Source organism: Zosterops lateralis (genome assembly GCF_965231275.1).
Source record: "Zosterops lateralis genome assembly, chromosome: 4".
In the NCBI taxonomy this organism is placed as follows: domain Eukaryota; kingdom Metazoa; phylum Chordata; class Aves; order Passeriformes; family Zosteropidae; genus Zosterops; species Zosterops lateralis.
The window spans coordinates 51,710,198-51,735,353 of record NC_139765.1 but is presented as its reverse complement, the minus strand read 5'-3'; the positions used below and the strand labels follow the sequence as shown (position 1 = coordinate 51,735,353).

The 25,156-nt window shown below is 37.3% G+C and overlaps 1 protein-coding gene across 8 annotated transcripts in view; it reads right to left on the bottom strand.

The window, feature by feature from the left end:
* PTPRZ1 (protein tyrosine phosphatase receptor type Z1) overlaps positions 1-25,156 on the bottom strand; it is a 130,572-nt gene that overhangs the window by 85,691 nt on the left and 19,725 nt on the right. For all 8 annotated transcript variants that reach the window (XM_083859977.1, XM_083859979.1, XM_083859978.1 and 5 more), the window contains exon 2: positions 5,663-5,728. In XM_083859977.1, coding sequence (XP_083716103.1) covers positions 5,663-5,728 — 66 coding nt within the window. The remainder of the gene's footprint in view (positions 1-5,662; positions 5,729-25,156) is intronic.

Here is a 25,156-nt window from a genome sequence, read left to right as displayed (position 1 = left end):
ATTTCCGAAGACATTTACTTAATGAGAAGTTTCTACACTCTCTACCCTGAACAGACCTTGGCATAACAGTAGTGCCACACTATGCAAATACCTCACACTTAATTTCTGTACTTCAGACACCAACCTTGCATTTGAAAAATCTGGATGATGCTCTGAAAAAGTTGCTGTGCACTTTGTGAAAACGGTTTTCTTTGTTTACAGCATTGGAGGACTGAAATGGAGGAAGGAACAGTCTTATCTGAGTTTCGTACCAGGAAACTCTGGCAAATTGGTCACTTTAATGTTAATTGAAATAAAAATGCTATAATTTAGCAGTGATGAGACAAATATGAATACCAACATGCAGTTCTTCACACCTGTCCTACAAACATCCAACTCTGAAAATTCCATTAATTTGGGGTTCAATTCTCTTACTTCCTCCCCAAAAATCCCTTGAAAAGTTTTCCATTCAGTTTATCCTGGAAATATTACTGAATAAAAGCAAAATAAATTCCACTTTAGTGCTAATAGCTTTCTACTGCTCAAAGATCAGCTTTCTTCATTGAAAAGAATGCTTACTGTAAACAGACTTCTGAAGCATATCATTTTAAATGAATTCAAAATCCACAAATATACTGAATAGACATCATCTTTGTGTTGAACAACGTGCTTTGTGCTGTTGATTCAGTACTCTGAGATATCTTAAAAGGAATTTCTTGATGGCCAGAAATGCCAGCATGCAGCTTTTCACCTCAGGATACTTTATCCCTTTGATGCAAACAGATGCATAACTATGTAATTTCTGCTGTGGAATCATAAGCTTTCCAAAACCAGTAATAGTGTAATAGGCTTTTTAATTAGTGATCCTGTGAATTTAGTGATGAAAAACTGGAAGCACTAGTGGCTGTGTGATCTAGGGGTTATAAGTACACGTAATGAGCTGCCATGCAAGAAAAGGTATGACAGCCTCTGAAACATACTAAAAAAGGAAAAGACCCTCTGCAAATTATTTTTATGAGTTAATAAAAGAAAGTATGTTATTTTAATTTCTTATGCTGCACCTTTTATTGAAGGAACCCACACAGCCCAAGAGCTTAGGCTTTTCTTTATTACCTACAACTGATACAGCACATCAGTTATGATTATACCTGGTGAATACAAAGCACAAAATGATGTATTTGACAGGAGGGCATAAAAAGACTAGATCTTCTCATGAAGTTATGCCAATAGTGCCATGGTAGTTACTGTCCAAGGAAAAAGAAATGAACTTAATTTGGTATGCATCATCTCCCCAGAACACAGTTTTATCAAACCACTGAAAGCATAAGGTTTCATCAACTCTTGGCCAGGGCTCTCTTGGAGACATTTCAGTCTGGTCTGGCAGAACTGTCCATTAAAGCAGTCAGTTCAGCAGGCAGCTCCTGGATCCCACTTCCAGCAGGCTCCTGCTGGTGCATCCCACCCTCCCACACAGGCTGACTGTCAGGATTTGGCTCACAAAATGGCTCATCTATCATGCTGCACCCTGGGAGGTGATGGCCCAGACCCAGACCCCTGCCCTTCCCTCCTGACTCCCTCTGCCCTGCTGCTGGAGCTGTCTCACAGGGACATGCACCATGCCCACGCTCACACAAACTCATCAGCACAGCCTCTCCTCCACTGTAGCTGCAGGGCAGGGAGCAGCACCTGCATGCCCGACCTTGTCCGTGCTCCAGCAGATGGCTGCTGAACAGACAGACAGGGTGAGGATGAGGGGAAAGACTCAAATTTTCCACTTTACCTGGATTGAACTGGTGGGTAATAGAAGTAGCAGACATTTTACAGAATAAGCAGAGTTAGCTACCAGTGTTAAAATCATTCTGTTGAGCCATAGCTGAGATAGTGTAGATCCTTGTTCACTTTTTAGGCTGAGTTAAAAGCAAAATACACCCATGCATTGTTATGGATATAAGCAACAACATACTTTTCCATAAACTTAGTGAGCAGTGACTTTGAAATGGAATCTCCTTAGTATTGAAATATGAAAGAACATTTGAAATTAAAATATTAGCTCTTGTTTGGGCAAGAAAGAAAATTGCATTTTCTCAGTACCACTGAAAACAAAGGTCATTTTAATTTCTGAGCCAAACTACAGGCATGAACATTTGATGTAATCACAGCACATTTATAAGACTTGGGGTGGCAAACCCAGCTTTTCAAATAACAACTGAAGTTTTGTCTGTGTAGCAACAGCAATGGGAATGAGAACTAGGGGAATATCTCCAGGAGGATGTTGAATCAGACACAAGAAGGTAACAATTCCAGGTTTAACAAGATGAGTTCAATTAGTTCAACAGGGGAACATTACATTTAGGCATTGTTACTGAAGGAAGTATTGGTGCAAGCGCCAGAAGAGCATCATCACTATACCTTACTACTGAGAAATTAAAATTTATCTGGAAATATCTTAATTAATAATCCTGATGGAATGAGTTGTGCGTGTGTCAGCAGTGTGCTCTGCAGTCATGAAGACAAACACTGTCCTAGGCTACCTTATCCAGCAGCATGAGGGGAGGGACTTTTTCCCTCTACTGCACACCAGTGAGGTGACATTGAGAATGCAGGGTCCAGTTTTGATCTCCTCCTGAACCCAGTATGAGATGGATATTTACAAACTAAAGGCTGCTGAGATGGTCTGCGGGCTGGAGTACATCATGTATGAGGAGAGGCTGAGGGACCTTAAACTGAAGCCTAAGCTGAGAGGGAACTTAGCTGTCTACTGCTCTGTACAGGCAACCTACAGAGCAGTGCATGAGGAAAGGGTGAGAAGTGGTGGCCACAAGTTACAATAAAACACATTGAAGCTGAGTAAAAGAAAAAAAAACATTTTCAAACTAAGAATGGAACACATTGACCAAACTGCAGCATATCCCTCTCTGGAAATTTTCAATAGTTTGATTCACTTTTTACCATTTAACACCATTTGCAAATATTCGTTATATTTTTAAAAAATTCTATGACTGCTTTAATGAAAAATACAATCAAAGGTTGTTAAAGTAAGGTAATTTTTACAAATAGGCTAGCTTCAGGATCTCCTTATTCCAGAAAAAAATTGGATGCATCTGTAACAAGAACTTGCACCTTCCAGTTCTTTAACATTGTATTTGTTTATGCAAATACATGCAAAGTCAGGACACAAAAGATTAAATTAAAGCTTGCAAAATCAGGTTTTGCTCATGGCTTAAAACAGATCTCTTAGAAGTATTACAAAATATTTCTACTAGCATTTATGACTTCATTATACATTTATCCAAGAGTCAAACCTGATGATGATTCACATTAATTTCTAGCATGTGAAATTTCTTTATTATAAAATTTCACCTTCAGAAATTGGATGATTTTAGCAAGTAAAACTTTCTAGTTTCATTTTACTTTCACTTCACAGCACCATCCCAGTAAAGGAGTATATTGACCCACTGTGGCTAATGTATCTGAAATTCCTTATTTGATAGAGAGAAATACACTGCTGAAACTCAGGTTAATCTACCAAGCCAACTGGGTTTCTCTTACCCATGGTGGATTAGACTCTGTGGTTTCAGGATCTCCAGGCCCATCCAAAATACTTCATTGGCATATTGAGTCTAGTTTTTCACTTTTAATGAAATATTTCACTTTCAGTCTTTCAGTGAGCAGGTTATAAGACAGTAGAATATAACTGGTGTCTGAGGAAAAAATGTACGGGCAAAGCACAGTTCACCCATTCAGAACTGCGCATGTTGTTATGTGCATGTTGTGCCTCACAACCTTAAGCCTGTGCTAGGTACAGTGCTTATACATATAGTACCTGATATTGCTTGCCTCAGGAATAAAATAATTTAAGATATTATAAATGAAGGAGATCAAAACCAATATGCTCCAGCCTCTAGACTTCTGTGCCTCCAAACCTCCAGAGCACAATGTTAAAATCTTTTTTTTTTTCACATTCAAGAAGGCTGTCCTTTTATTAGTGAAAGCTGGGTTTGTGTATTCCACCTTCTGCCATGAACCAATTACCTGGTATTTCAGCAAAGAAGTATTATTTCATAATACTCAGCTTGCAAACAGTTGCTAGCCCTAATCTCCATGTGCCTGACTTATGTGCAGCCTTCCCAAAAGCTCTGAATATCCATTTTTGACCACATATGCAATCAGCAGTTTAGGAATGCTGGGGGCACGCAGATGATGTATCAGGGCCCAGGGAGGCAGCAGGGGCAGGGCAGAATGCAGGATCTTGGGCAGGGGGCTGCAGGAGCAGCAGGACGCCAGGCAGGGCTCCTGCACGGGTCTGAATGGTGAGAAAGGCTTTGCCAGCTGGGGAGTCACTAGAGCAAAGCATTTGAATTGAGATGATTACACACAGGTATCTCACACATTAAGGGTGAGAAACAACAGGTATGGATCAACTGACATGCCAGGTCTGTGCTATTTTTCCATACGAAATATCCATCAACGGTGACCTGCAGCTGCACAATGCATGGGTGCTCTGTGCAGCCTAGGGAAGAGCTATATCCTCTGATATCCTAAACAAACCCCATTTGCTAACCTATAAAGATTGCCCTCTGGTCACCAGAAATCCAGGAGGTTTATCCCTGCAGTCTTCTGACTACAATATTGAAAAATGGATCGACTTTGAAGATGAAATACTGTGTTGATTGATCTTATGCTTGAATTTTGCACTACAATCTGTGTAAGTGGGAGTTTTCATTATAAATCTCATTTTGAAGGGTTTATGACTAGCCTGTTTCAATTCTCTCCAGGCTCAAAACTTGTTAGATATGTTTTACACTAGAAGATCAAAATTGTCTCGAAAATGAGAAAGAGAGTGAGAGAAATAAAAAGAATGGTGTAATTTTCCTTAACTACAGGAATATACTTTGAATCAAATTTATGAAAGACTGAAATTTGACAGTCCTTATTTTTCATAGTTTGCTATTTTTGAAACAGTAACTTAAGCAATTCAAAATGTAAGAGCCTACACACATCCATAGAAACTCAATTCCTACATGTTGGGCAAAAGACACCTAGGACAAAATTACCTTTTCAGTATTACTGAAAGCACTTGACTTATACACAAGAACATAGGAGGCTAATTGTGAATTTCCCCATTGTTCTTCTTCAATGAGGCAATGGTCATGAAGAATTTCAGGGTATATTTTCTCATTCATGCAAATGAGAGAGAGATGGAGTGACGGTTTTTAGGAGAGTCAGGGTAGGACTTGGAAAGGATGCTCAAGTTCTCACAAGCACAGGGCAAAAGTTCACAGATAGGTTCTTTCCCACATCATGTGCTGTGCCTTGTTTCAGCCTTTCTGGCTGCTTTTCAGATTTGTTAGAACAATAATGTTGTGATGATTAATGAGCACCTAACAATTTACTGGCCCAGCCTTCATCAAATAAGTCAGGTCTCAGGTTGAGGTTTTAAGGATGAGGACTTTCTGTATCCAAAATATATAGATGTAATTACTATTACTAAGTAGATGTACTATTACTTAAACAGATGAAAATACTCTCCTTTTGTAAAGTTCCTGTATTTTTCAGATTCCATTTCCTACACTTTAGCAATTGTATAGGCATATGGTAAGTGGTATATGGACACATGAGGCTCTTAAAAATAATGAGAAAATATCAAAGTGAAATAAGTTATTCAATAGACAGCTTTCCTTACCTGTATATGACCAATCAATCTCTTCAATCAATTTCCTCTGTTGTCTATAGTATCCGTACACCAAATCTGCAAAATATTAATAATTTGCAACATTAAAACCAGAAGGCTAACAGGACCTTGAAGTGTTGATGACATGCTCCCTCCAAAAAGAAAATCATTGTTTTAATTAATGATTAATAATTTACTTTGTCCTTATCTTCAAGATCAAATGGTAAGTACTGGTTAAACGGAATCTCAATATAATTAACACTGTAGCATATTAAGGACACAAGCAAAACAAACAAAAGATTTCCAATCCTTCCTTCCTTCCTTCCTTCCTTCCTTCCTTCCTTCCTTCCTTCCTTCCTTCCTTCCTTCCTTCCTTCCTTCCTTCCTTCTCACAACCATTCCTTCTCTTTTAAAATTAATACAATTCTCCCACAAAGAAATCCCATTTTGTGATGTCCTTTGAATGACAATAACCAGGATGTCAATGAGAGTTAAACTTTTGCTTCAGTGTGGTCATGACTTCACGTGTTTTCTGTAGCTTTGTACTTCTGATACAAGATAAATGATAAAGATAATGAATAAAATATTCTAAAATATAATTTCATAGTGCTCTATCATTGGCATAGTTATAGATAAAATATTACTTGTATGTCATAAATTTGATGGAGAGAGGTTAGGTACTAGTTATTTTTAAATGACGCTATATTTCTCTAGAGAGAAATATTTAACTGCATAAATGCTCATTGACTTACTCTGACTACGGAATAATCATCACTATTATTCTTTTTATGCCAGTCCTAGGGAAATTCTAACAAGACAGTGATATGGGCAAATGGATGATTATGCCCCCTAATAATTACTAAAGCATGTAAATTGCAGATACATGCTTTTTGAGATCATCATTTTAAGAGCCAAAATGTTTACCAACTTCATTACTGTTCTGGAGAAGTACGATACAACTTATCTAAGATATATTTGCCCTTGAGCATGTTGAACATATATATGGATTGCTCCCTTGAAAAAATGCCACAGAATTCTGCTCATAATCTGCAATAAATAATTTAATGAAACAGTTTCATAACATCCTTTTCTTTTTCTTTCATGCAGAAATGCAGTACTGATTACACAATGTTAAATCATAATTGCTATTTGCAAGTTTACATGTTTGTATGTCTTACAGTGACTTTCGGCTACCTATCTGAAGTCCATGTTTTATTAATTTCACCAGAATTCTACCTCCTCCATGTGATGTGATTGTCCTTTAATATTTTTCTCTTCTTCTTCCTCCCTGCCAAATTATCCCTTGCAACAATTCACAACATTAACTCCTGACTAACATCAAACCTCCCAGGTAAGTCAGGGCAGTGGAAAAGGATTTACATTGGACCACATTTCCAAGTCAATGTGCATTGTGCATGCCTCTTCAATTAATTATGGCAAAGAAAGCTGTGTAAGTTGTGATTCACAGCTGTAAGTTGATGTCTCCAGTTTCCCCCCTTTATCCATTGTCCTTCTAATTGTTACTTCCTACAATCCTCAATCAGTTGAGCAACCACAGGCAAACTAAACAGGGCCTGGACCTGACAGCTTTCCACTACTTTTTAAATTTCACAGGGAGTTCTGATTAACAAAGAGAGATAGTTTCAGTGAATAAGAAAAAAGAAAACAAAACAAAACAAAAAAACCCAAAACAACAACAACAACAACAAAGAAAAAAAAAAAAAAAAAAGAAAAAAGAAAAAAAGGCAATGAACTTTGTTTGGTGTGTTACACACTTATAGACCCAGTAAATCCTACAGAAAGTCTTTAAAGATTCCAGGAGGTGTCAGGAGTTGGTACACCTTCTTTCCTCTGTTATGCGCCAGCTGTGTGTCCACAGCCCCTCCACAGCACAATCGCAGCCATGAAGATTCTTGCATCTGCAGGGACTTTCAGTGTTTTTTGTCTTGTCTCTTTACACTTTAAATATGTGGCAAAATGGGGAAGAAAAGCAAATTTCATCTGGGAAATGACTGAAGATTCATAGCTAGCAGGAGTGGTGGAGGAAAGTATTGTGTGAGTGTGAGGTCAAGCCACACAGCAATTGCTCCTTTGAGCTGCTGGTGTAAATTGCCCTGGGAAACAAAATCATGCATTCTATTGCTGTGTAAACCATCAGTGTTGAACGGCTAACAGTGCAGAGACCAGCTGGAAAGAAATTATTTTATTATTTTAATTTTTTTTAAAGCTAACAAATCAACATCCCCATTGCTGATGCTACATGACAGCAGGTACTTCTGTTTAAATACTGTATTTAAATTCATTGCATTTAATTGAAATGAAGATGGGAAGAACATCTTCACGAAAAAAAAAAAAAAAAGAAAAGAAGGCAAAACTAATGTCAACTTTGTGGTTTTATACGTAAATCTATGATACTGATTGAGTTTGATCAGCTTGACAGTCTGCATGACTCCTGTGACACTGACTGACGTCTTTAGCCAGTGCCAAAAATAGTTTGAATTTTACTGGATGAGGTGCTGCTTTATGAAGCAAAAAACCCTAAATATTCTTTTTTGTTTCCAGGAAGCGACTGAATAAGTTTCCAAAAATTGTTGATTTATTCACAGAACAGGGCGGCTTGGTTTTGGGATCATGTTTTAAACAGTTTTATGGTTACCTTTCTATGCTTGTTAAGGAGACATACAAGATATTGTTAAATGCTTTCCCCCTCTCCTTTTACTACCCTCCTTAAAAGTCAAATGTTCCTGTCTGAGGCTGTAAGACTTGTTTCTTTTTATATTCTGTTGAAACAGTATGTGCCCCAGTGCCCAAGGCCCATGAAATCAGAAATAATGGTAGCAAATGCTCCCCTGCTATTCATAGGTAGCAAGACTGACTAATTTGTGACTGACCCTGTCTCATGTTCAGTCAAAGGGCAAAGAGAGAACATGATCTCTGGTTAAAGCATAGTGCTAGGAGTAATAAGATCTTGTAGATACTTTTTCCTGTTTAAAAGTATAAATAACCAGATTTTCTTCTTTCTGATATGAGTCTGATATTCTTTTTGTACCTACTGGCCTCAGTTGAGTCCCTTTTGATTTAGTGCTGTGAATGAAACATTCTAATCCTCAATATGTTTATGCATATCTAAAGGTGGAAAATTATTAGCTTTAATGATTACCAGAAAGAATTGTCTGTGAGGGCAATACTGTTGATCTGACACTGTGTGCCAGAAAAAAAGACACAGAGAAGAGGAAATGGGACCTTAAACCTTTAAATTCTGTTGGGGAAATTCCTCTCAGAGATGCTGAGGCAAAAGCTCCAAGTATCCACCAGAGATCCTTCTCCTAAGCCTTGGTATAAAAGGGCTTTCTAAGGACAGTGCTCAAGAGCCTGGGGATGCTGCACTCAATGTGCTGCTTTGCCACAAAGGATACAAGCTCAGGCATAATCTGGGCTGACATTTGTACCAGGATACTGTAATTTTGCCCTTCATGTCCTTTGTGCCACAGCTGTGTCAAGCCATATCACCTGGCAGACTCAAGAGGAAAAAGGGACAACCTCCTTGTGGTTTTACCTCCGCTCAGCCTGAACTTGTGACTTGCATCTGCATTGGAGCTGGCATTTATGAGATTCTGACACCAGAATGACTTATTTATGGGAACTGGGACACATTAAGTAATGTCAGCATTAGTGAGTTCTACAAATAAGACACTGTTCTGCAACAGTATGGGTAGACATTATGAACTATGCATTGAGATTACAAACACGATTTAGCCCTGGAATACACATTCCATTCAATACTTTCCTCCTAAAATCTAATTGGAGAGCAAAGAGGATAGATTCTAAAGTCATAAGCGTTCATCTGGTATAAGTGGATAATGGCAATGCAGTATAGTCATGGAGATAAAGGCTTTGTGGGTACTAAAATTCCAATTTACATGGGGAAGATTCAGTGCATGGTTCTTAGGCCAAGGAAGTGCACAGGAACTCTCAGAATACCAGCAAGGATAAGCAATCACTGAAAACTGTGATAATCTTTGAAGAACACAGAAGCTCTTGTTTCAAGCAAACTGTGTCTCATGAGAGCTCAGCTATGTACACTAGTATTACTGACTGCAGAAATGGGAAGTCATGAATGTCAGAGGATTGCACAGGTTTGGAAATAATTTAAAAATCTGTGAAGAAGAAATCCACAAACACTTCTTAAACTCAGTGACACCACTTCTGGCTCACTAAGTCTATTGATGAAATTGAGACAGTTATACTGGGAAATTCTCATTGCATATTTGCCCTTTAATCCACTTGCTTTATCAGTTGGCATTGGTTATTATCAGAGATGGGATATCAGGCAAGTGGCTTATTTGTAGATTAAGATACCCAGATCTTCACTGGAGAAGAATTAGGAATTGTAGAAAAACTTGAAATGGTATGGCCATAGCAATGCTTATACAGGGTAGCTGAAAGAAAATCTGTGCATGGCTAGCGGCTAAAAAGTGGGACACCAGAAAAAAATTGCTGCAAAGAAGTCAAAGAGAGGAAGACAAACTGTAAAAATGGCATAATAATAATTTTTTTTTTTAAAAAAGAAGCTGCATGTAGTTAAAAGGGATGCTTGGTGCTTGTAAAATATGAAAAGAATACAATTAAATAGATTGGATAGTTTCATTATAGAGGTTCTGGTTCTGAGAACATTGAACAGAATAAAACTGTGCAAAATCACATCTGATGATATGTTTCTTCCACAATTTAAATTTAATTATTTTAGGCTCCTTCACTGCCAAGAAGGTCACAGAATCCACTTCTATATCTTTCATTGATCTTACGATGGTGGTAGCTTCATTGCCTCAACTGCCACATCTCTAATTTATACTGACAGAGGAAATGAAAAGATTCAGAGCACAATCTGGTAACAGTCTTGAAGTTTTAAAAGACGGTAGCTAACTATAAATCACTTTAACAGAATGATCTACATTTGCCTGAGTAAGGTCTCCTTCTTCTTCTGAATGTATTTCATTCTGTAATGCCATCTGTAAATTTCTTAACACAAACATATTTTAATAAACCTTCTCTATGATTTCATATATTTTTTTTTCCCTGAACATCTAAGTTCTGTTGAGACCCTCTGAGAACACTCACAACCTTAGTGAAATTTAAAAATCCTTTTTTACGCACAGTTTCTTCTGTGTAGGCTTATTTCAGGCTTTGGTACATGACTGGGTATATATATAGAGTCACTTCCCTCCATCATACTTGAGTGTAGGCTGCTCATTCCATTGACAAGTGAGGCTCTTCCTTGCACTAAATAGAAAGCCAAAATAAAACTCTTCTTACAATTTGGCCATTGTTGTGTTTATTTACCAACACAAACTGCGTTTAAGTTAAAAAAAAAATGGAAGAAAAAGTAGAAGATTGACTGTTTTAATTTAAAAGTAGCTATTATTAAGCAGCAGAATATTAATAGGCACACTGCTTGCTTCACCTGTCACAACTTTGCAGTGAACAGTGCCATGAATTAAAAATATAATACCCATGGCATCAGCTAAGGTTTATAAATCATTTTCAGTCACGATTTGCCAATGCATTTGTACATGCAAAATGTAACATGGACTCCAGTTAGACCAATTTAGGTTCTGCTCCTCTGGGATTTTACATGTGAGATTTAGAGTGGCCCTGAAATTCCCGAGTACCCAGTGGAAATTAGGAAGGATACTCCAAGGTATGATTCAACATGGTTAAATTACAGGCTGCCACCTTCACTCTGACTACAGGCAAAGTAGTAAGAAATGTGAGATGTTAGATGTTTCCTTCCATTTGGGATCTTGTACACCCAAATGGTATGATAGAGTTCACACAGCCATTTCCCACACAGCCAGCTCCCAACAGTTGCAGCATTATCTACAGTAAACTTCAGGGCTTCTCTGGTCACTGACACAGCATTCAAGTGTCTGCTCACCAAAACTAAGGTTAAGTGGACAGCTTTTAGATGGGAGAGTGAAACTTACCAGTATTTACGTTGAACAGGCACAGGTGGGAGAAATTAGGTGCCCGTGAAGCCCTTGGGCTAAACACAAGGATTTATCAATAATTTAAGGACCCGCAGAATGAGAAAACTACAGGACTAGATTGCTGCTGAAGCACCTAAAAGCGTGTCCAAAGCCAAAACCAGGAGGGACCTAGGAAGACTGTAATTCCCCAAAAATGTTATACCATTGTCCCATGTATAAACTGAACCAAGGTGATGGGGATGATAGAAATTGGAACTGATACTGAAGAAAAGCAGGTACCAAGGAGTGATTCCTAACACATACTCTTTTATAATTCTGTTGCTACCCAGATTCTTTTCCCCACGCCCAGAGAGTCTTTTAATGCAGCACACGTAAATTCATGGAATAATACAAATAAAAAGTCAATCCAGACCACACATGAAAAAAAAGAGAAATGAATCAAGTCAGGGAATCTATAGACGTTTGATTTAAAAATGAATTTATTTCTCTTATAGCAGTATTAGAGAAGTAAGAAAGAGATAAAAGCTACTGAACTTTGTTTAAACGTAAATACTAAAGGTAACGTAATTTTCTTTGCATAATTTTCTTCAACATTCTAGGTATTCCAGTAACTTAAATGATCCCAATTTCTAGCAAAATCACATGTCAAAGTGCTGTAATAAACATAATTAGGAATGAAGAATATGTGCTTTGCTTCTTATATTTCACACCTAAGCGTAAAAACATTCACAATTCCCTTTCCAGCAAGCAAGAAACATTGTGATAAAAGTGCAATGAAAAATAAAACAAATTTAATTCCTATATCCAAACTCTCAGTGTTCACATTTAACTGGGTTTTGAAAAGTTGTGGCTTTTTAAAATTACTATGTTTCTTCAGTGCCTCTCTGTCTCTTCATATAAGCAGCTACCAACCAGTAAAGCTCTACATTTTTGCCAATATTTATATAAAACTCTTGAAAGTAAGCCTTATGCAAGCCACCTGAAAGGAGCATTTACTGAAATAAATGCTTTTTTAGCACATTAGGGATTGTGAAGTCAAGGTGTTTGAAACTTTGTCTTTTGAAAAATATTTCAATGGCTAAAATCAGCTTGGGGACCTGAATGAACAGCCTTAGACTGGATCCTTTGAAGATGTTGGTGGAGGGAGTATTGAGAGAAAGATATTCCTTACAGGACGAAGTCTTTATTTATTATATATTTCTTTTCCCATTTATTTGATGCTGGAATTGCAAATTCTGCTCAACTATTACCCCTGCAGTCATATTACAGTCTCAATGAAATTATTTTTCAATAACCATGGGGAAGAGAGACATTGCTCTGGATGATTTTCTTATAAGTATTCAAATAAGTCTAGGGATTATGCCACATACCTTTTATAGAACAGTATCAACATCATTCTACTCCCTTGAGGAAACCACACACCACAACATCAAGACTGAAAAATTCCAAAGCTCATAATGAAAACCCAATAGCAATGCACGTCTCTAAAAATATCTGTCTCTATTTCATAACAAATATATGAACATAATGATAACAAAACAAATAAAAATATGTGAATCAATATATAACCTGCCATTTTATTGACAAATCCTAACAATTATATTATATATGAGCATCAATGTCCGCATAAATGTTGTTCTATAAGGATTTATCAAAAAGGAGTATATAAATATATATACATTCACATACATATTCTTCTTCCTTATGATAACATCATGTTTTAAATATCACGTTTACTCTTTTCCTTTAGCCATTTCCTTATTGCAACTCGTCACAGAACCACATCATTTGTAAAAGAAAATAGTGTCTCATGATTGTTAGAGACAACAGAGAAAAAAAGTGACAAACACTGGCACATTAGAAACACAAACCACAGTCAAAACAAAGATGTGTAATTATGGGCTTGTGCTATGATTTTTAAATAACTTTCTTTTCTTACTAGAATGCAGCAGAATTATTAATATAGTGGCATAAGGGAGATCACAGATTAAATAATCAGAATAATGCAATTACCTTAAAATCCATTCCTGATACTGTATTTAACAATACACTGAGTTGATACAAAATCCATGCTGCCTTTTACCTTACAGGTCCTCAGTTCCTCTTCCCATGAGCACAGGGCAATAGCTTCCCTCCGCCCCTGCAGATGCCTCGTGCTTGCCTTTTGGGTGTTCTTAAGGAGCAATTGCCCCACAGACTCATCTCTCCCCAGCCAGAGGGAGAAGAACCTGTCTCCTGATATTCATGGAGTTTTCAAGCCAGTAGGATGCAGTGAAAATAAGAATTAGTGTCAGCAATAGCTCACATGGAGCCTAACACTACAAAAGTATCTTTTAACCTATTCTGATAATGTTTAATTTTTAAGGGATGCCTGAAAGATCATTAATTTTTAAAATTAGAAATATGTGTTAGATATGAAAATGACTCCAGGCTGCTCCCTGCTATCCAGACTAAGAAATTCTCAGCCAACTCTAAAGCAGAATTTTAAGTATTCAGGAGACTTCCAGGGAAAGAAGTCAAGTATCTGTAAAGTCAGGCACTTATCTCTCAGCATTTTCAGGACTTGAGTAACTTTGTACTTGGGTGTCTGTCTTTTGACTAAGTGTCACTTTTCTGTCTGACTCCTGCTGTATAAAATTGCAAAAGCATTTGGAAACTCATTGTTGAATAAGCTGAACTATACTTGTTGACTCCAAGTACAGTCCAAGTACTACCTCTAAGTGAGATTTCACCACAATATATCTGAAATGTATATTAAATTTAACCTCTATAACACAACCTAAACCAGGAAATTACTGGAAAAAAAGAAGTCACAAAGATCAGAAAAAAAAAAAATTAGTGCACTCAGCCACAATTTTTCCAAGATCTTTGAGCTTTGTCCAGAGATGGCGGCAGTTGGAAGGGGCTGACTGTTTGATGAGGGTCTGGTGCTGCTGGGCAGGGCTGAGGTTCCCATAATCCTTGTCCAGATCTTACAGCTACCAAGGACACACAGTCCCAAGTTTGATTAGTATGGCCTCTGCTTTTGGTAGGATATCATTTTACCATTTCACTTCAACTATTCAGAAGTTCATCTAAAAAATTTAAAAATCAATATGGACAGATTAAATTACATTGTTTTAGCTTCTCATTATTACTTTGGGAAGTTACATAAAAATGAAAGAGTACCAAAAAAAGGGGGATTGCTTGAAGTTCCAGAGGATGGTCGGGGCTTTCCCCTGTGTTTGCCAACTCCTGCACCATGTAGGTAGAGTGCCACACCACTGCTGTATTTTTATACAATCCAGGCATTGCGAGATTACACTAGACTTTTGCTGACCAGCATGTTTTACTTATGTTTTTAAAAGCAAATGCTCAGTATCTGGTCCCCAACTTCAACAAACACGCACAAATATGGTGTATTGTTCTACAGAACAATATTTTTACTTCCATAGCTTGCTGAAAACAATATGGTGTATTGATTGCTCCTGGATGTGACTGTTTATTGTAGCTAACTACAGCAATATTGACACTTGATTTATTTCTTTTCTGATACAGATTTCATTTTTTTTAAAAAAGGGGCGGAATCAAAATAAGGCAGGTCAATTTAAAACCTATTTTCTTCACATTTGCTTTCTTGACTTCATTTTTAATTCTCTTCAGTTACTTGTTATCTATTCTGTAGTGACAATTTAACATAGTTTTAGAGTCAGTCTGTCTCATAGTTTTATGCATGCCCAAGACCATGAAGGAAATAGGAATCTCATCCTAGTCCTGTCACAATCATCTACAAATCTGGAAATTCAAATACAATTTTGGAATTCATATACTAATAATATTTGGAAGTAGAGAGTGAGATGTTTTGATCAGATATTTTGCACAATCTATACAGTCATGTATCTTGCTCATTTGTATTTAATTAATATGCTCTTCATCTTGGAGTGGGATGGTAAATTTTACTGGGAAGCAAAGGCCCATATGAATGCAGTCAGAGCACAAAATCACTATACAGTGGCATGCAACCATCACTTACCCATCCTCCTAATGTCTACTTTATGCTCATTTTACACAACAGTAATAGCAGATTTGCGACTTCAGAAAAACAAACCCACAACATTATTTTGTTATTTCATATTCTTTCAGTTCTAATGCCAGTTGAATTTTGTCAGGAGACATAAACTGAGTTAAGCAAGATTTGACCCAAAATGTGGAAATAATAGCCCCATAAGATGACAGAAACACGCAGTTTGAAAAATCACTATTAACATGAAATTTCACCTTTCTGCAATAATCATTTCCCATATAATCCAATCTTTTGCTAAGGCAGTAAAAAGCATTTTCACAGGTCTCAGGTGGTGGTGGCACTCCATGAAAAGCCTTTATTTGTGCACTGAACCATAAAATGGGGGTTCTGACCTCTTGTTACTTGCAATCCTAGACTGAGTGTGTAACATAGTTTGAACTGAGAATCCTATTGCAGAACTCCTCCTAGGCTCCCATTAGTTCAATACCACTGAAAGTTCATACTTGTGGCAGTCAGCTGTCAACACTCAATAACCAACTGCAAATTGACTGTGACTTTCTAATAGTGAGAAATTAAATCTTTGAAATGACAATCCGGAAGCCTGAGAATGTTACTGTGATTCATAGGCAAATTTGCATTACAAACTAAACACTGAAACGTGAAGAAGTTAAATACAATGCACCTAACTAAATTAAATACATTCAATTACTCATGTACCATCATTGAATTATTTTTATAGCCAATTAATAAATTAATTAATTGCTCCATTAATTAACAGCAACCAGAATCAGGAACACATTATCTAAAAATGTATGGTAAGTCAGTAGCACGAGCATGCTTGGATCTTGTAGTCATGTTTCAATGCACTAAAGGGGCTTTTGAATTTACACCAGGACTGATAAAGTCATTCCCTCATTGGGAATTCACCTGCCTAAACTTTTTGCTGGTTCAAATCTCAACTTCCAACAGAACTAAGAGGTTTTGGCTCTTTAGTGATGAAGAATTAGTACCAGAAGAGGATTTTAACACTGAACTCCCACTGCAGGCTCCTCAAATCCTCAAAGCCCTTGATAAATACAGCCTGTCCTTGTTTTAGGTGTAGAGCAATAAAACCATGGGTAAGGGCATTAATTAGCAGGTTGTGAAGCATGTCTGCCTGTCCCCCTCTCTCTTATGAATATTTATATAAAGGTTTTTATGGTACAGGAAAAAACTTCAATAGGCTGGATTCAGAGCGTCTGCTGTGAGTACTCGTTGGGCACATAATTAGAATGCTTTGTCCTAGGGCATTTAGACACTTTGCCATTGTGCTAGGGAGGAAGCCTGACTTACATATCACGCCTAGAAATGCAGAGTTATGAATAGGGAACAGCCTGAAAGTTTATGTATAGCCTTAGAAGAAGCTCTCTCTCTCTGCCTGTTTTCTTATATATGCTTCAATTTAAAGGTGCAAGCCCAAACAGACAAAATGAGCAGAGTGCTAAAACTCACTTTTTTGAGGGAGCAAGGAAGGTTTAAACTTATAGGCACTGGAGACTACCTTGGGAAAACTAAAACTGCTGAGAGGAGGGGAACATGCAGCTGACTCTAAAAGAACAAGTCTGTGCCCTAACTAGAGATATGCTATGTACATATATATAATATAGAAAAATAAAAAATATATATATATATTATATCTATAATATGTGGCTATGTCACAACGGCTAGCAAAGAAAAGCAAATTGAATTCTTAAGTGGGAGCAGGATAAAATAATCAGCACAATGTACAAACCAGTATGACTTCAATGGCCACAAGTAAAATGGGTAAATGACCCAGCAGGACAAAGCTCAGAGTAACACTGCTGGTGCAAATCTGAAAAGTACCTCTCGAACACAAACAAGCCAAAGCCTTTCTTCTATTATGCACAGCAGACAAGTTATCCAGTGAACATCAGATGAGTCATTAAAGAGTGATGATGGCACCATAATCCAAATTGACATTCAAGGGACAGCATGGGTGGCAAAACAGTACACTGTCACCTACCTTTAGCAATTAAATGCACAAGTTCTCTTAAAAAGTTCTCCAAAATAATAATATTTCTAGTTTAAATAGCAATGCAACATTTCTTCAAAATGTCTACCAATTTTCTAAAAAGGGAAATGGTTATAAGATCCAAGAGGATACAGCAAAACGTTGTGATGCACTGAGGTTTCATTTAATCAGATTGGGTAAGACTATGGTCTCAAGAAATTCAAAGAACTGTACAGGCAAGGAAAATGTGTAAAAATATTAAATTATGATTAGCTTTGACAGAAGTAGCAGCAAAAAGTAATTGGAAAAAAGCACTGAAAAACCACCTGCTTTTACATTGTTGGTTTCTAATTAACTTTATCAGCTAATAGCATAGACCAGGGCATCCCTGGACAGCTAAATCAACTTCTTTGTTCAATGTATAGCTGGAGTCAAAGCATAAATTTGGAAATATCTGAGAAATGGTGAAGAAAAAATATTAATGCCCCTTAAACAAATCACCAGTGTGGCTTCATCTGAAAAACTGCACTCTGTACTGAACTTGCTCTCTTGAAAACAATTAAGCACAATAACATGGGTGAGCAGGAACACTGATGAAAGCGGCCATGGAAAAGTTCTAGATCAGAAGATGGAAAAAGTTAAGAATGCTTGTTTTGGAAAGAAAACAAATATAAAGAATAATGAATGTTGTTAAGATGAAGACTGGGAACTTTTGTTCCCATCTCTTTGGAAGAACAAGAACACCCGGGGGCATTAATGAGAAGGCTGAAAGTAAGGAAAGCAGTGAAAGGATTCACTTTATTCACATCTGTCTAGGCAATTATGACTGCAAGAAATTGCTCAGGATAACAGCTAAATAAAGACTGAAATAACTATAAGTATTATCAGGAATAGTTGGCCTTATCAGAATATGTTTTGATAAGTACCTAGCATTGATGAGAAATACGAGAAAATATTGGAGACTATTTAACTTCTACCTACTGTATGATTTCATGCCCGTTCTTCTGAAACATCTCCACTGGCCTCTGTCACACAATACTGAATTCAGAGATGACTCAACATGGTTATTCCTACCATTTGCATACTACATAAGTGATCCATGATGTTTGAAACAGTGGCAGTGTTTTGCCTAGATGAAATACAACTACTATTTAAACTTAAAAAAAATATCACTTACTATTCTGTGATAAACAATTTACTTTTATATCCAGGTAAACAACATAATTAAGAAGATGGCTGGAGAAAGTGATATGACAGACTCTTCCCTTGCTTCAATTCACAGGAGTTTGTCCCAAGATGCTCTTTAACAATGTGCCCCTTAGGTCCCTGAAATTCCACCAGAGAAGCAAAACATGACTGTGAAGTGATATACTGAATGAAAGGAAAAATCTCAGATCCATCAGTTGCAGCTACCTTATAGAACTGGGATCACATGATGCTTACTTTTGTGTTGCAATCTTTGTTCAAAGAACAAATGCTGGTTTCACACAATACTGTCTTTTACTACCCTTGTAAGAGAATAGGGAAGAGCAGATTTTGGCCTAACCAACACTGCAGAGCACACCCTTTATGCTGTGGGCAATAGCATTTTCAAATGCTCCAATTCTGTGATTCCTCATTGTACAGTTCAACCCAACTACTCTACCAATTTTTATTTAAATGACTATTTTTGTTAATGTTGCTTTTTCCCTGAACAGTTTCTAGAAATTCTGCTTTATCCAATTGTCTTTGACATGGAGAACCAAGAGAATAGCCTGATATGGCCATTGATACCTACTTCCTCAGTAAAAAACATCTGAGATACTCCCTAACAGTATACCTCTGCCTATGCTCTTGTTTTTGTTGCAACTTTTAAGAAAATCCTTGCTGCTATTGTCTCCTCCCATGGAGAAAGAAAACATAAATTTCCAGTAAAAATGCCAGCCATTACAGAACTTAAGTGTTTTTCCTCTGCCTGGATGAGATTATGATGTTGCTTACACTGTGATTGTCCATCAATGGTCTTCTCTCTTACACCTTGAGCAGCTCCCATGTTTCCCGTTTTAATGTCCAAACATCTCCCTTGGTGGACACGCACAGGGCACAGTAGTTCTTATGAAGATAATTCTGTGAATTTACAGCTCTTAAATTGGATTAGGGATAAGTACCAAGTGTCCTTGCTGCCTTAATTCAGATCTGCATTGAAAGGTCTGCCTCTTCCCACTGCAAAACTGTTGGGTAATGCCATTTTCAAGGAAGGCCAAGAAATGCAGTGACAGCGCTCTCTGAATGCAGCTTCATGCAACAGTAAGGCAAATTTATTTAGCTAACATTGGTAATGGGAAAAATATTCAAGTAGCACTTGATAGATACTGCAAAAAAACTTGCATGAATAATAGACACGGAACTGTTTATTTTCTTACATTATTGTATTTACTATTTTTAACCTTGTCATCCTTCTCATCATCAAAAGTAAGCCATCCCCAATACAAATCTACCAATAATCTCTGGAAATATTCTGCAGCCGATTAATTAAGTTATGGAGCAGAAGGATCTTTTACTTTCACTAGCTGAAACAGATGAAGCCGAGACAAGTACTTTTTTTTCAAATTATTCAATCTTTCAAATTAAACTTCTCTTGTACAGCCAAATAAACCTAGGTTGCATAATGATACTTCTCCTAATATTTGTACTGTAATTTCATTAAAATGCAGGGGGAAACCTCCCAAATGTTACATGATTTCTTTTAGTAAAGACAAAAGAGAAATACAGTTTCTATCACTTTGTTCTTACCAGGACTGCAAGCTGTACCACACAAAACCATTTTGTCTGAGGTAGAGAACTAGACTTGAATTCTTGATATGTCCTCTGATGGCTGATAAACGACTCTGAATTCCCACATTTGCTCAAACCCCTCTGTCTTGCCTACCAGGTGTGCTGGCCAGTCCTGTCCAGGCAGGACTCCTTCCACAGCCAGCAAGTCAGTGAGGACAAGCACAGCTGAATTCCCATTCCTAAAGAAGCACAGTATGAATCCACTCAGCTGCCCATGGCTGAAGGCAGGTAATGAGCCTGGAAAGCTGAGGCATTTTCATGCTTCTACATGCCCAAGTAGAGATTCTAAATTACTGCAGGACTTTCTTTCCTTTGTTTCAGGGATGTATCCATTCTTCAGCTAACTGTTAAATTTTTATGCCCCTTTACAGATGAATGATGTATTTTGATTGTAGCAGGTGACCAGCATTCAGCTCTTTCAAAGAGAAACCCTTACAAAACAAAGTCCAGCTCTGATTAAGTTGACTATCTGAATTCAAAGCATGTCTTGACTGCTTTCCATGAAAACAACTGATCCTTTTCATGGGCTAAGGCCATTGTAACTTCCTCTACACATTGAACAGATTACCATGGACACAAATTCAGACTCCTTCCATTCACACAAGGTCCCTGAAAATTTACATAAGTCTGCAGAGAAAACAGGCAGCCAGGCTTTCAGTGACATGAATATTGTGATGAGAGTTTCAAACAATACATACTTTTTTGCTCCTAAAATACAGTTTACAGTAAAAATCCTCCAAATTAGTTAAACAGCAAGGAAAAAAATATTTTGAGTAACTGTTCAAAATTATCTTTTAAAATAAACAATCACTATCCAACTACCTTGGACTAAGTAGCTGCAAAATTTAAACAGTTTGAGAATATCCTATGTATATTATGTCTGTTATGCCATAATAGTGAACTTTTTATGTCAAAAAATTACTCTGCAAGTCACAGCAGTACATCTTTCAGATATAAAGCAAAATGAAGATGTAATAACTTCATTTGACCAATAAGGTGTCCTCAATGCAGTCGGGCTTGGCTGACCTTGCCATAACTAGACTTACAAACATTCCTTTCTCCTCAGACCCATTTTTGTTGTTATTGTTGTTGTTGCTTAAAACACACCATTGCAATCAGTTTTGATCTATAAGACATCACTGCAATTTTGCATTCAAGGACTCTGGAAGAGGAGAGGCCAGAAAAAGGCCTCCCAGATACTGAATTTACTGTAACTATGTTAATATACCATTATTAGGAATTTTTTAAATAAGATGTTGGGAGATTCAAGACTTCCAAACTAAAATGCTCCTACTAATGCCGTGGGAGACCCGAAACAGAGACTGGACAGAGCTAGAGAATCAAGTAGGTATTTATTGAAAGGCCTCCAGGATCCACTTTGGGCAGGACAGGAGCCTGGCCGGGGCTACACCTACGGTGGACTAAGAATGGTCACAAAATGGCTGACCAGTCACAAAGTCTTACACTTTTGTAAGTTTTGGTCCATTTGCATATTGGGGTTTAATTGTCCAATTACAGCTTCAGGTTGTGAGGTCCCATCCTCCTTGTTTCTCCCTTCAGCCCACCATTGTTTATGCCTTCAGGCCTGAAAGTTGTCCTTGGTCTTCAGCAGGAAAAGGATTTGTTTTGTCTCCCTACTCTGTGAAGGGAGCTTACTGGCACTTAATATGAGGCTAAGAACTACACCTCTAGGCTGCACAGAATCTGAAAGACATGAAAGCTAAAACTGAAGGCATCAGTATGATATTGGGCACCTAAATGACAAGAATCCTTTTCAAAATGTTTCCCTGAAAAGCAGCAATACACCTGCTGGTTCCACATACCTCTTGAGGAGAAAATCAGATCTTTATGAGGAATCTGGATTGATCCAGTCAAGCTAACCTTCTAGGCAAGAGTATGTTATAGCATGAAGCTCAGTGTCTTACCTGAACAATCTCTTACTTCAAAGGTGCTGAGGAATGTACAGTGTGTCAAAAATTCTTCGATGTATATTTCTGAGTTTATTGTCATCTAACCTTCAGTGTTTCATCCCTCTGAGTCCCTCTAGGGCTAACTGACATCACTTCTTCCCTCCACAAAACCCTCTCTCTGCTGGTTTCCAAACCTTTTTCATCAGCTTCTGCTTCTAAAAAACTTTTCCTATGACTCTGGTATGTGCAACGGGGGAATTTTCAACAATAAAATACATATTTATTGGGAAATACATATTTTCCTCACAGAATCATACTGAGGCTTTAAGTTGAACAATATTTTCATAGTAAAGATCTTTCCATATAACAGTACTCATGGGATTTAATGAAAGGAAATGCTTTTCTTTATCTGGAGCCTATTTTTTTAGAGCCCATAAAGATAATTACAAACTGAAGAGACCTCTCTTTTATACTTAAGGATAGAAACTTTACAGAGTTAAGTGCTAGTATCTTTGACAGCTGAATACTTTAAGTCAGACTACCATGTAACAGTTTTAATTGTAAAGCTCCTTCCTGTCTCCCTTACACACCCAAGCCTCTCCACAAGAAACTGTAGGTCCATTAAAGAAACAGGAAGCATTGCCACTGATTTTGATGAGATAAAGTTCAGGTATGATCTGAGAATACAAAAAATTCATTATCTAAAATGTCTTAAATTCAAATACCTTGAACACAATTTCCACAAATGAACTGAAAGAAAATTTTTTCTTACTCTATTCTCCTTTAAAACAAAGTCCCTCTCATGCCCTAAATTATCTGTTTATCCTGATATAGGGTATAAGAATGATTTCGAAACAATAAAATACATTTCTTAGCAAAGGAAAATAGAGAAATCACTAAGAGGCATTGGTTATGCTGAGTAAATTGTTCAACCATTTATTCTGTGTGTGAGAGGATTCTAGAATTATTAAACTGATATCAGAAATCATGCACACATATATATGTAGGAGTATCTGTCTGGGCTTCAATGGGAATCATGAATTTGTACCTTAAGTTCTACTCTGAAAATGAATCTGGAAAGAAATCGAGTATCTTGACTCCCTGTGTCAAGATTTCAGTCCATAAACACTGTATCACTAATAACAAATACATTTCATAAATCCACATATATCCACATAGCTTTCTGCAATTCAGCATTTGATACTTCACACAATATTCTCTGGTACTATGTATCATTAACTTGTAACTTCAGTTTTATCATCAGCTTCAAGGGACTTACATCAGAGTAACTCTTTCCATTAAAAAAAAACCCCCCAAAAAACCAAAAAAAGCTTTTCTGTGAAAAAGCATTACATAATTATATATGGTTTCATTTATGGGAAATGCAAATTTCCCAAGCTCCAAATGTTGATTATTCTAAGTTATATATAATTTGTCATGAAGAGTACTGTCCCTTTCCAAAGCACAGGTTCTTGCATAAGTATACCAAAGCAAAATAAGAAAAGAAAATGAGAAATTAAACTTCCTCCACCCACCACCCACTCTAAGAGACTGGCATATGAAAGAAGCAGGAAGTAAATGCTCTCTTTAGAAAAGTAAGGCACATCTCCTGGGAGTGTTCTGGCTACATACAACTTGTGTAAGCAGTGCCTTTTTAAAGTTCTCAGGAGGCACGTATTATAGGTAACTGAATTCAACAAGAAATAGATAACTGCATTAAACTTTGCATTAAAAAAGAAATTTAATCTTCATCCCAAAGGAGCATCTATGGTCCTTGAATGGTTTGAATATATGGATCAGCATTAACTCTCCCTTTTCTTGTACTGTGGGCACAAAAGGGGAAAGGGTCCATTGTAGCATAAATCAAACACATCTTAGAGCTGATATTAGAAAGAAAAAAACTAAGAATGGTCTAGCCTTCTACTGTAAATACCAAATTTTATGTAAATGTATGTTCGCTTTCATAGGAGATTGTAGCATTATGAAAGGATTGTGGCTTTTTATAAATACCTGAACCAATTCACTTTTAAGGCCAACATGCAGAAGACCAGAGAGTCTGTATCTACCCATTTTTATTTCTTCATTGGTAAAATCTACTTCTGGGCTGAAGATCAAAAGAAAATCATCATACCTTTCCAAAACAGGACACAAGTGCTTCATCTCTCTTTCCAGAAAAAAACTGAATTAAAACTATAGCATGTATGTGAAGCTTAAAGTACAGAAAACCCCAGAGCTTTTGAAAAAAAAAAACCCCAGAAGTCTTCTGAAAGAAGTTCTTTATTAATTCAGAATAGGACATAAAGTTCACTCTGCTCTCTTCTAGTTTATTTTCTTTCTTCTTCCCTTCCTTTAATTCCTAATTTTTCCTGTTAATTTTGCTTTATTTTGCATCTTGAAAATTTAAGCTGCCCACTTAACCTTCCTGCCAACTTTTACTTCATATGCACCCATTTCTAATGTTTTAATTGCTCTTTATAAGCTGTTCCCATACACTTACCACACAAAGGCCAGTTGGGTGCAGGGGCCCGTGCCTTCCTGTGCTGCTAGGACAGGCTCCTGTGTCACTGATGAACAAATGCTGGCAGTGGCTGAGGGATGGATCAGCTGTCAAAGCATTCAAATTCCTTTCCTGGGGCCATCTTGGGAGCTGACCAGGAGCTTCCCTTTAATGGCCACACTGATTTCTCTGGCCCACTCTTGGTGGCTCTCTCTGTCCCAGCATGGCAGACACATACTTGTGTGCATGCTGGGTGTCAGGTGAGTGCAAAAAGCCTGATTGGG